The sequence below is a fragment of the Balearica regulorum genome, chromosome 5, assembly GCF_011004875.1.
Source record: "Balearica regulorum gibbericeps isolate bBalReg1 chromosome 5, bBalReg1.pri, whole genome shotgun sequence".
Taxonomy (NCBI): domain Eukaryota; kingdom Metazoa; phylum Chordata; class Aves; order Gruiformes; family Gruidae; genus Balearica; species Balearica regulorum.
This window is the reverse complement of record NC_046188.1, coordinates 56,009,527-56,022,098: the sequence shown is the minus strand read 5'-3', so window position 1 is coordinate 56,022,098 and position 12,572 is coordinate 56,009,527. Positions and strand designations below refer to the sequence as shown.

The window sequence follows — 12,572 nt, the reverse complement described above, 5'->3', positions numbered from 1 at the left end:
TTTACCCTGGCCAGCAGCTAAGCACCCACACAGCTGCTTGCTCGCTCCCATCTCCTCACCAATGGGAGGGGGGAGACAATAAGAGCAAAAGTGAGAAGACCCATGGGTTGAGATAAAGACAGTCCTTGGGAGGGAAGGTGACGCAAAGACAATCTGTCACCACCTCCCACAAACAGACTTGTGCCCAGCCAGTCCCCAAGCAACAGCCACCTGGGAAGACAACACCCTCCTATCCCCTGCTTTCTTCTTCTACCCCCAGTTTATATTGCTGAGCATGACATTCTACGCTATGGAGTATCTCTTTGGCCAGTTTGGGTCAGCTGTCCCTGCTGTGTCCCTTCCCAACTCCTTGCCCACCCACAGCCCACTCACTGCAGGGGGAGCAGGGGCAAAGTGGAAGAAAAAGAGAAAGCCTTGACACTGCACAAGCACCGTTCAGCAACAGCCAAAACAACTGTGTCTTACCAACACAGTTTTAGTTAAATATCCAAAACAGCACTGTGTGGGTTGCTATGAAGAAAGGTAACTCCATCCTAGCCAGAGCCAATAACAACTCTGTTCTCCAGGAAGCAAGCAAGCCAGCCTATTCCCAGTAAGATCTAAATTTCAGTTACGGGTTTTCACTTTCAAGTCATCCACAGTAGGGGTCAGCCTTGGGTGGCAAGACTGATGTACATTTCTAGGCTCCCATTACAGGCCAAGCAGTCAGACTTCAGAGAACTCTTCAGCTCATCCTAAACCTGACATTAGCACCTACCTGCATGAATAAGTATCTATAGCTTTATCTACTAAATCTGTGTCAATAAAGGCAACAGTTGTCTACCTCAAAGATAGCTACTTAAGGCTAAACAAGGCAAGTTTCCCCTGGATTAATTCTGTGTGATTAAGTGCTGAACTTATGGCAAGAAGAGGAATGTATCTTGTTGGAAGAAAAGGCACAGTATGTTTCCCCAAGTGGAAACAGATTCCATATACTTACATAATGTTTATCTGGGTTATATCTTTTCTGATATGTAAACACAGACACTTGTTTGATTCGGCCATCTTGTTTAAGAGAATATGTTTTAGCAGAAAATGAGAGGATGGGTTCATCATTAGAAGGTAGACCTGAGAAACGCAGCTGAGCCAAATTGTGAATGAAGAAATTAAACTTCGTGGCAACACTTCCCAGACTGGATTCAATCAACCTAGAAAAGAAAAAATAACACCAAACACTAGAGCATGTCAGAACACACCAGAAGTAGTTCTGTCAATGAATCAGACTTAAGAACAATAAAAACCAGTTTCTTACTGACAGAGAAACAGTTTTTAAACCTTTAGAAGTGGTCAATGGGCTACACAAACAGCATCAGATCAGCATTTTATAGGAGATTCAGTACCCAAACTTCGGAATAGGTTGTAGTAGTGGAGTCTTTCCAGAGCGAGTAGAGTTACATGCATACTACTGCAGTTTCATCCATATATTTAAAATGAAGTACAACACCACATTTTGTAACACATAGCAACAACTCACACTATATACACCCCGCCTCTACTTGCTACACAGGAGCATCATCCTTCCCTCCCCAGTGTGCAAAAGCGTTTCTTGGAAGACAGAATTTCTTCACATGCATTACAAGGTTTCCATCATACACACTGCTATTAAGCAATTTAAGATGCATTCAAAAATGTCTCAAATGGCCGAACATAATATCTGCTCTCAATATTTCAAACAAAATTTTTTGCATAAGGTTACCCTTAAAGGCAAAGTATTTTAGCACAAGCATTAATCTTACACAAAACTGATCTTATTTATGTAGTTCACTGGTTAACCACTATTTTTGACTGTACAGCATAACTATTCAACTTCTACAGACGTGTTTGTAAACATCCATAGTACATTTTTGCATCACAGAAAGCTCCCATTAAGAGGATTGCACTGGTAGATTTTAGTTTTCACTCATCCACTACCTTGTAAAGAAAATGGTGGCTTCGGCATCTGTTGTTTGGGGCTGGAGAGCATCCTGGACATACTTCAAGTCCTGAACCCCACTTAGTTCTGGTAACCCAGAAGAAAGCATCTGCAGGAATTTAGAGGTTTAATGCAATAAAACCAATATAATTTTACATTGAAATGACCAAAACTCTTAGACCATAAAATTAATTTGAAGCTGCACTAACTCGCTATATGCTAACAGTGATAGCCAACAATTACTTATAATCAGCAGTTGTTCACCATTTCTGTCAAGTTAAAAGCAGTTAAAACACTTTGCAGTGTAATTTATGGTATATTCTTAGTTTTAAATTCTCAGGGAACAGGTAGGTAGTAAAAAAAAAAAAAAAGGCCTAAAAGAAAAATCCAAATACAACCTTCCTAAAAAGTCCTTCTGCTGTTTCTGGCTTTCAAAAGCATGCATTAGGAGTCCCTGTAGCATAAAACGCATAGCATTTAATACAATCCAACACAAGAGATCTATCGAGTTTCAGCTGAATTTAATAAAATGATTACCAATGAAAGTAGGTTAAGGAAGAGGTTTGCATGTTTTCTTATCAAATTGTAAGCTTGACAACAGAGATCCACAAACAACTGAAAGCGAATAGTGGGTTTTTCACCACCATTAATGACATAAGCCATATCTGATGTTAGCACAAAAGGAGCTCGATCCCTGTTCAAAAAGCACAGAATTTGTGTTAATAAGTATAATAAATATATATAGTTATATAACTTCGTCATGTGCTTCCTCCTCCCTCCATCCCCACCCCGAGGTAATGATACTAAATAATCCATTAATGGGTTGGGTTCAGCTGCTTAGCGCTACATCAGATTCCCAGCACATGCACAGGGTACTGGAGCTACAGCAGCTCTCCTGGAGCGACACTTGAAGGCCAGGCTACCTTACAATGCCTTCCATCCCTCATTTCTGGGAGCCATAACACACTAAAACTAACGTAATGACTATATTATCACCAGACTAATAGGTAACTCCTATCCTGGATATAGATTATCTTCTCCTATACAGAGGGGTAGTAAATACAAAATTGCTGTTCACTTTTCTATAACGTTGACATTCACTACTGTTTTTATGAGCTAGAGTCTTCTCATATTTTTCACACTCAGATGTCGTAAAGGTTTTGGCACTTAATTTCTCACTCATTGATAAAGCTTACCTAACAAGTACGCAATACATAATTGCATGAATATAGCTCAAAAGGTAAAACTACACTACAGTTTTATCCAATATTCCTGGAAAAGTATGACACCAAGATTTGTGTTAGATGTAAGACTCCCAAATATCAATAAAAAGTCATATTAATCTTTTCCTGTACCAAAATACTTGGCTTTCATAACTATCGTAAAGAAATTCCTATTGAGATTTGCCAAAGTGCGTACAGCACAAAGGTCTTAAGGAATGAATGCAGTTTGGAAGCACTTAAGTTAAATGTTTATGACACCAAATTCCATATTTCAATCTACCAGTAGCTAGAGTGGCAATTTTATTTGAAAGTTATGCTTATGTGCTTTGACTTAAAACAGTTCCAGAGATCAGAATATGGAAGTAGGAAGCTGAAGCCTTTTCAAAATTAATTCTATACATGTAGGTTTGAATGTGTTCTGGAAACTCTGCGGTTAAATGGGAAGATGTTGGCTTTGTAATGAGAACGGCAGATAACAGGAATCGAAAAGTTAATGCTTAGAATGATAATGCTTATAAAAATACACTAAAAATCACTTCATTCTTTACATTGCTTAGTTACAGAAAATACCTTTTAAAGCTACCAAACATTTGCGCATGCCCCAAAAATTTTCCAAAATCAATGTGAAACATATGGCCTGTGTTTCGGAGCATTATGTTATCATTGTGGCGGTCACAAATTCCCAATACATAAGTAGCTACACAGCATCCTGCACAAGAGTAAATGAAGTTTTCTGAAGCCTAGGAGGGAGAGAAAAAAGTGAATTGAGATCAACTATCAGTGAGAAAACACCATTCATGCATTCAACAGTCAATCTTGACAAGGGTAAAAATCCAAGCCAGACAAGACAGGCCCTAAAATTTGCTTTTTTTCCAAAACAGTGTTCTTCAAATAGATGATTTTGCAAAAAAATCTTCAGATATCACTCTTTCCAGCAAAAACGGTTTTAAGTAAGTGAAAGAGAAAAGAGGAGTTGAAGACAAATCACAAAGAAATATATATGTTATTAGAGAAAAGGGTACAAGACTTATTTTCCCAATGTGTTGTCACTGTTGTAACCAAAGGAAAACATTTTTTGAATCCCATGTGCTTGTATGAGAAGAGGCCACCGCTCTTAAACCACAATTAAGAGCAGCCACCATTCCTCCCTATCTTAAATTTGAAGTAGTACTTTTCATATCCAATAAAAACTCCTGATGTGAATCCTCAGAATCCATCTGGCTCCTTTTTAGTTATATAAGGGATTTTCATTTGCCTTTTTTCAAGTATGGGAAAAAATGAAGTTTCGTAAAGATATAAACCAAAAATTTCAATGGGAGACCTGGAATAAGACTTTCATTCTTTCTTAAGATACTCTCTATCCCTTTTAAGAGATCTTCAAAAAAGAACAACACTGAAAAAAGTTACCTTTTCATATTCCTCCTCTGTAGGATTATACTTTCGCAACCATTCTGCCAGGGGCTTGTCTTTAAAAGAACCTGTTACTCCATATTCCACTTGAATTTTCCTAAGTGTATCTGAAGCAGGAACAAGCTCTACCATGCCTTTATATAAAATATAACAAAGTGTATTTAACCATCTCCTTAAGTTATACTGCGTTTTCATTATTCAGTAGAAGCTTTCTTGACAACAATGGATTTTATAATCTTAGACTAGCTTCTTTCGAACCCAGTTAGGTGTTAAAACAGTGCTATTACTCTACTAAGCATTTCTGCAGGCTGTATTACAAAGCATACCATGAAACACATGTAGCAATCCAAGTTAGGCTTACTTTACTACAATTAGTTACAGTTGCTAGAATGCACATATAAATTATACTTTGAATAATTACTTTCTACTACATAAACCAGTATTGGCCTATAAGCAATAACTGCAAAATATTTTGATGCTGACATTTCTCATACACTGACACTTAAGTAATCCAGTAACTTTAACTGCTGTCTAGTGTTGAAACAGACCAGACTGTGGCTCCAGAAATAAGGCAGCGGGCTTTACCTGTTGCCTTATTTTGGAGATATCATTTACTAAAAATATTTGTATAGCTAAAACATAACAGGCAAACATTTATTTGATTCACAGAATTTTACTTCTATCTTGGCAAGAACTACTAAAGGCAAATCTGTAATTTACATCCTTTTTTTTTTTTCACTTTAATCCTTCAAGTACTTTAGAAATACTAATATTAGCAGCAACAAAAAAAAAGTAACAAGCTACGCAATTGAGTCATCATTCAAAGTAGGAAGAAAAGCCATCTGTTTCTCTAAAAAGCAAGTCTTACATAAATAGAAGCTTTTTGCTTAGCTTTACCAATCTACATTTCCAATATTTTAATGTATTTAAGTTCTCATCATGCTGTTCTAGCATCTGACTGAAGAAATATTTAAGTTATTGTTTATCCTCTTAAAGATTTTGTGGTTTCTATTGGCTAGCTCTAGAGAATTAGTGAAAACTAGCAAAGAGCATGTTCAAGGTGCAGGGCAGTATTTACATTCAAACTTAGAGCTCTGTGACCTAGTTTCTAACCTAAAAAAGACAGCCTCATATTCCCAAGGAACTTTTGCCAGCATATGACACTAATTCCGGGAGATAGTGTGTGCGTTTTAAGTTTTTCTTTTTTCTGCACATTTCAGTGCATGAACAACACTCCCTGACTCAACTGCAGCAGATTCCAGATACTTTAGAATTTTAGTTGCTACTTCAATACTTTCTTTCACCGTAGCTAAACTTTGAGAATCAGGATTGCTATGACACCATTATTTTCTTGTGTTGCAGTAAGGGCATCAAGAGAAACCTTAGCTTTTGTCATTATTACTACTTACTTGTTTGCATCACTGTTCATTGACAAGAGAACACATAAAAGTCTCAAGACTCAAGAGAAGAAACACATTTAAATGCAACTCAGGCATCAGGAAATTCAGAACAATTTAACTTGCTGTACTCTTGAGCACTGAAGTTGCTTGCATGGAAGGCTTTGGGCCTTCCACTGTTTCTTGGGCCTGCCTCTACACAGACGTTGTTCACTATCAGCATGCCAGGAAATCAAAGTGGGGGAGCAAAGATTATAGACAGCATTTGGTTTTGCACCTCGGTCTTTTCCAGTTGAGAGACACTTGAAGATAACCATCCGTAGATCTAGTCCCTCCTGCAGCCAGATCTTATCCATAATCTTAATCATTTGTAAAGCCAACATATCTTGTCTCAGATCTTCCCCAACCTCAAACGGAAAAATGAAAAAGTTAACTAGACATATGATATGCTTTCAGCAAAACTAAATTTCCTAGACATGTAAAGCAATTAAAATCTGTCAAGTGATACATTATGCTCCTTAATTCTTCATAGCTACGCACTTAAAAAAAGAAATAAGCTACACTTAAGCTTTCACATGTGGTAGACTTACTTTCAAACTTTACAACCTGTTCAGACATTGGTTTCTAGATACGCAGGAGTAAATTCACAAAATAACTAAACTTATTGGTCAATGCTAAAGTTAATTGATAATAATGAAATAGTGATTATCATTCAACTTTTTTTCCCTCCAATACACATGTAAGGCCTACCTTAAACATCACATTAATTTCTTCTCCCAGAGGGTCTGCATTTATCAGTGCAACTTTCAATGGTACAGCATTGGAGCTGAAGAAAGAACATGCCTACAAGTAGATGTAGTGTTAATACTCGAAAAGGACTATTCCTGCCTGCCCAGAAAACAAGACATTCTGACAACAAGCAGGTTTGACACACAATTTGTCTATTCAGACTTTTAACATTGCGATTGTGGCAAATACGTTGCTTCCTTTGAATAAAGAGCCCTTTGGCTGTTATTTATTGAATTCTTGTACAAAAGCCAATAGCGCTGCATAGTGATGTTTTATACATTTTAAATGGAAAAGTGAATAAAACATGTATAAATATTTTATCAGCAGCTTTTTTTGAAAACTAGAAGATACCATAAAACCCAGGTATTTTCACATTTCATGGTATTCTCTCGTTTATCTGCTTTCAAGTACATGCTTATGATTTAATAGTTACAGTAAAGAAGGAAACAAGACTAACTGTCTCTCCACGCAGGATTAAATCCAGTGCTCACAGACCTTTAGGTTCTCAGTCATGCATGATGATATAATCAAGACTGCTTGAGCAGATCTTGTCAAATCTTGCAGAGTTCTGGAAAAATAATTTACCTGCTTCTCCTACGTAATTGCTCGCTGGACCTTCACAATAAAATAAAGCTACTGCCAGCCTCCCTGGACTTAGTGCATCTCTTGGACACAACCAGTAACAGGTAGTTTCACCTATTTCACAGTATCTACTTATTGTTTGAACTTCATAGCCTTGCTCAATTTTCTCTTTTGATGATTACTGCAAACAGGACTTTTTCCATGCACTTTGAATAGTCCCCTGCTTTACTATAACCAGGAATGCCAGTCTCAAAAGGCAGGGTCTGAAGAAATAACAAGTTATTACAGAGATAGATATATATAGACAGATATATATCCAAATATATATCTATATATTTTTTCTTTAATACAGGTACCTTCACTGATATTACACAAGTATTTCTATAAACTTTATCTTTGCTCAGCTAATTTCACTGCCTTGTTCAATCAGAATTTTTAATTAAAATCCTCCCCCCCCAGCATAAACAGCTTTTAAGCACCTCAATTTTTTTTTTCTGTTTGTAAAAGCTTAGTCTACAATTTCTACAGAAAGGCTTTGAAACTCTGAATGTGCAGTACCTTAATATTTAGCTCTTTTGCCACAAGACTGGGATTGAGAGGCAAACGACATTTATTCTTCAAGAAAAATAACTGCACACGTTCCATACCATTTTGCAAGGCAGCCTGCAGACAAAAAAAATTTTCTTAACTGAAGCATCTACAGAAAATTTCTGGACAAAGTCATCCTGAAACCAATGCTTTAACTCCTCACTGTCAAAGGAATGATAAAAATTGTAACTGCTGTTTTAGCTATTAGAAATACATAAACCTAACAGAACAACACTAACATCACACAAGTTTGTGGGTTTGGGTTTTTTTTTTTTGACTGACTGAACGAGATAATAGAATGCGACTCTATCAAACTGTAAGTTCATATTATTAGCATATAAACAGATATCCCATTCTTTTGCATAATGGGATAGTTATAACTATAACCTATAACTTCAGCAGTTATAGGTTTAAATCCAATTCTAGTTTGTTGTTCACAGAAACCATCCTACTTACCCTATCACCTCACACAATCTTATGTTTCAAATGACAACAAATTTGACAAAAACAGCAACTTCATTACGCCGCTACCTTGTTAAAAAGCAGAGCTACAGATTCATAGATCTTCCTATATATTTATATATAATGCTTTATTGAACTTAGACTAAAAAGGCAATTGAGGGGATTGTTTTGAGGGTATACTCAGTCTAATCTTCCTAAAGAATATTAAAAATATATACACACCTGCCGAGCAGATCCACTTGTTTGCTTTACTCTTTCTGCTACCACTCCAAAAAGCTGCACCAGTCTGGTCTGCTTCTCCAGCTCTTCTCTCAGCCTTTTTCCACAGACTGAAAGAAAAGCTCCAAGAATTTGCTCATACCTTACACCAAACTTTGTATCATACAGTGTATCCTTAAGAAGCCTGAAATAAAAGATTTAAGTTAAATTTTCCTAAAGAAAATACTGCAAATAATACAATACTAAGACATTAAAATATTTTAGTTATTCAGTACTATATATATATATATATCTGAAGTTAATGATATACAGGATATAAAAGGCAGTAAATTTGTGCCTCGTAGAGGCACTGTTTTTTCATGGAAAAAACCCAGAATCTACATTTTGTACACTCCATTCATAACATTCATTGTTATGAATACGGTATTAAGAAAGAACTTTTTTCTTGAAATATTGATCTTACAGTAAACATTACATGAACAATGCAACAAAGAACATCTTACCAATATAGGTAGTGTGCTATTCGAATGCTTCCCAATGCCCGAGCCAAAAGAAATTTGACAAGAGCACTGTCAAGGTAAGTTTCATACTTCAATGCCTAAATACCAAGAAAATGAAATAAATCAGGTCTGGATTTAATTCTACATAAACACTGAGATTTTTATGACTAATGCACAGACAGAATCATCTCAAATCCATAGGACAGTCACAGAAAGATAATTTACTCAAGTTGTTTTCCATACCATGCATTAAGGTTATTAAGTATAGAGACGCACAATTGCACTTCTGCTACTAGTAATCAGCAATTCCTTTGGGTTTTCAAGAGCAAAAAAAATTCAAACTTCAGCATAGGCAGAAAGTCTTACCTGCACAAATTGAGGGAGGAAATCTGCTAACTCATCATCACTTAATGTCTCCATCCAATTCACAGCTGTACTTCGTACTTCCTGATCAGCAAACCTATAAAGTCACCACAAGTCCACATTAAGCTTATTCTGTTCATGTAGGGTTTTTTTCTTTTTTGAGGTCAGCTAGATAAAAAAGAACCTATATAAAGTCTTCAATAGCTCAATAAAGGACGTACAAGTTTGAGGCTCTTGGTTACCTCACATGCAAAACACATGTGCGTGTTTAGGACAAGTACACTAATCTCTCAAAACTTCAGTCTTGATAGCTTGGCTGTATAGCTTGCTCTCCTGTCACAAATTAGATTTCAGAATCCTAACCACTATTGCCATTCTTTCACTACATGACTTGGTTAAGCCTACATAAATAAAGTAAGCACGTGTTCTTCGAAACCTTAATAAAATTTAGCTTCTGCTAAATTTAAAAATTCAGCGATATTTTCCACAAGAATGCCATTCAGAATCTTCTACTGAAGAAGAGTCATTTAATGCACAATACACACACACACACAGAGTGAGCTTATTTACATTGTTTTTCTTACTTTGAATCAAGTAGTTCCAGTGCAGCTAAAGGCGATAAAGGAGGCCACTGCTGAAGTAATGAATATATTTCGGGAAGACTTGCCCAGTCCCAGTGAGGGGCACTAACCAGTATTTTTGGTAGGCTACTAGTATGACTATGACAATAATGTCTCTTCTCCCACAAAAATTCTTTATCTTCTTTTGATAGCCTGCAGACAAAAGCATTTCAGTTTATAATGCATATTACAGACCATCACCTGAATAATCCCTATGCTACTGGTCATTGTATACATACAGATAATTAAACACACAAAATGTAATGAAATTAAAATGGCTATTTCCTCCACAAAAGTCAAAATGAGAAGCAAAATAAAGCCTCAAACATTATGGAAACAGTTGTTCAAAGTTATAATTTGGGCAAGACAAAAATAAGTTTTAGTATAATCTGAAATAAACCAAAATGTTAGTGTTTGGTGTAGATGAGTGGGAAAGCCTGCCAGAAAAGCTTCCATGGATTACGAACAGCCACTGCTTCCTGTAACTGAAGAACTGCCAAGCAGAACACAGGCATGTATAACAGGCAGTCAAAATGTGGCAATCTTGCAACGGGAGGATATTATGGCACTGGCCACCGAAAGCACAAGTATGTTTATTAAGTCAGCACCATTATTTTGCAAGTTTAATTCAATCTCTTCTTTAAGTGTCCACAGGTCTTCAAAATATACTAGAGCCATATGAAAGAAATTTAAAAATAAGTAAGTATTCCATATCCTAGCCACAAACTGTCACATACAAAGAGACCATAGCTAGAAAGAAAGAGATGAACATACCCAATAGTGTTATCCTTTGAGAGAATGGCAAGGAGGTGTTCTCTCAGTGGTTTTTGTAATGTTTCTATGGAATGATGCACAGTAGTCTTTGCAGGTTGAGGAATTTTATATTCAATATCAAAAGCATGAGATGGGAAGTCAATCTAAAAAAAAAAAAAAAAAAAAAAGAGAGAGAGATGAAGTAAGCCCTTAAGAACAGTACTGACCATGTTTTGGGACTGCTAAGTGATGCCTAACGATGTGCCTTTTCTTCCAAGAGAAATTTGGACTCTGAATTTAGAATGAGAGGAGCTTATGTTCTGTAAAGAAACTGGAATTGCTATTGTTTGGGTCTAGACAACTCCCATCTCAGCATACATTTCTACAGATTGCTTTTCAAAGCTGTTCTCTCCCAGTACCAATAGCATGTACTACCACCGCATCTCCAATTTCCTGCTTCAAGATAGAGATTCAGTAACTGACTTGTATACACTTACAGCAGCTTTCTATTCTTTGCCTTTAATGCTTAGTAACCACTATTCTACACTGGCTTTCAAATATGACTTAGCAATATTTACACTCTCCCCAGAACATTAATTGATCTACTACCACTCATGTAAAAGGTACAAGTCACAATGCTCAAACAAAACATAGTCAGATCAAGTCATAATTATATATAACCTGCAATACTATTCTTTCCATATTTCCTTTCTTACTGGCCATCCCTGATGCATGATGTGGATGTGATGAGGTCCAGAGTTGCAAAAGCTTTGTCCCACAAGTTAACAATCTGAGAAAAAAGTAAGTACAAGTATTAGTGTCACAGCCTGTTTATTTCCACAAGATATTAGTTATTAAAGTACTACCTGGAGAAGACCAACAGTGACTACAAGGAAACAATTCCAAAGTGGTGTTGTGGTATAGGAGGATAGTTCAAACTTTCTTATCTTTGCAGTAGCAACATATAGTCAGTATGAGTATTTCAACACTGATGTTCAGAAAAGAACACAAATTCAAGCTGTACTAGCCAATACAGTTCAGAGCTTAAAAAAAGGGAATTATGATCAAGTGAATTTATTTGTTTCACTGGATGTCTTCTGTACTTTTAAGTCCTTTAAAACGCTGCATACAACTTTTAGGTGGAAAAGGCAGAGAAGAAGTTCAGTGCTGACACACCTGACCTACGTAAATTAAGTGCTTCCCATTTCTTAAGGGAGAAAAGGAATACTTTTGCCTCTGAGGAATAAACTGAACGTTCACACCTTCTTACCCTCTCAGAAAAAAACACAGGCATATATATAGATATATGAATATTACAGACATTGCCAGTTGCCTGGACTTTCCACATTACTAGATTCTGCCAGTACCTATCAGATGATGTTTCTATTTGTCAGTTTATTCCCAATATTGTTTCCAATTGTAGTAAGGCACAACTCAGGATACTTCATAAATCGGTTAAGTGCTGAACGTTAGGCACAGAGAACTTCTATCAGTCTTTTAAAATCAAAATACATCTCAAAAGACTGCTTGAAGGCAAAGCCTTTAGTATATTTTGAAAGATATTTTAGGGTTTATGTGTGTTTCAAAGAAAGAACAGTTCTTTATACGTAAATATTGATTAACTGGGAGCTTATGATGCCAATAAAAATTACTAAATCATGCCACTAATGCACAACTGAACAGCTTGTTCTTTTTAATAACTCTCCAGTTTAATA

General features: G+C 36.3%; 1 protein-coding gene across 3 annotated transcripts in view; it reads right to left on the bottom strand.

Moving 5' to 3' along the window:
- Positions 1 to 12,572, bottom strand: part of PIK3C2A (phosphatidylinositol-4-phosphate 3-kinase catalytic subunit type 2 alpha) — a 53,025-nt gene that overhangs the window by 4,978 nt on the left and 35,475 nt on the right. For all 3 annotated transcript variants that reach the window (XM_075755039.1, XM_075755037.1, XM_075755038.1), the window contains 14 exons: positions 11,539 to 11,647; positions 10,879 to 11,021; positions 10,069 to 10,257; positions 9,488 to 9,581; positions 9,125 to 9,219; positions 8,625 to 8,805; positions 7,911 to 8,015; positions 6,732 to 6,824; positions 6,259 to 6,388; positions 4,582 to 4,718; positions 3,745 to 3,914; positions 2,489 to 2,645; positions 1,951 to 2,060; positions 980 to 1,187 (listed from right to left, as the gene is read on the bottom strand). In XM_075755039.1, the coding sequence (XP_075611154.1) occupies positions 980 to 1,187; positions 1,951 to 2,060; positions 2,489 to 2,645; positions 3,745 to 3,914; positions 4,582 to 4,718; positions 6,259 to 6,388; positions 6,732 to 6,824; positions 7,911 to 8,015; positions 8,625 to 8,805; positions 9,125 to 9,219; positions 9,488 to 9,581; positions 10,069 to 10,257; positions 10,879 to 11,021; positions 11,539 to 11,647 (1,921 nt within the window). The remainder of the gene's footprint in view (positions 1 to 979; positions 1,188 to 1,950; positions 2,061 to 2,488; positions 2,646 to 3,744; positions 3,915 to 4,581; positions 4,719 to 6,258; positions 6,389 to 6,731; positions 6,825 to 7,910; positions 8,016 to 8,624; positions 8,806 to 9,124; positions 9,220 to 9,487; positions 9,582 to 10,068; positions 10,258 to 10,878; positions 11,022 to 11,538; positions 11,648 to 12,572) is intronic.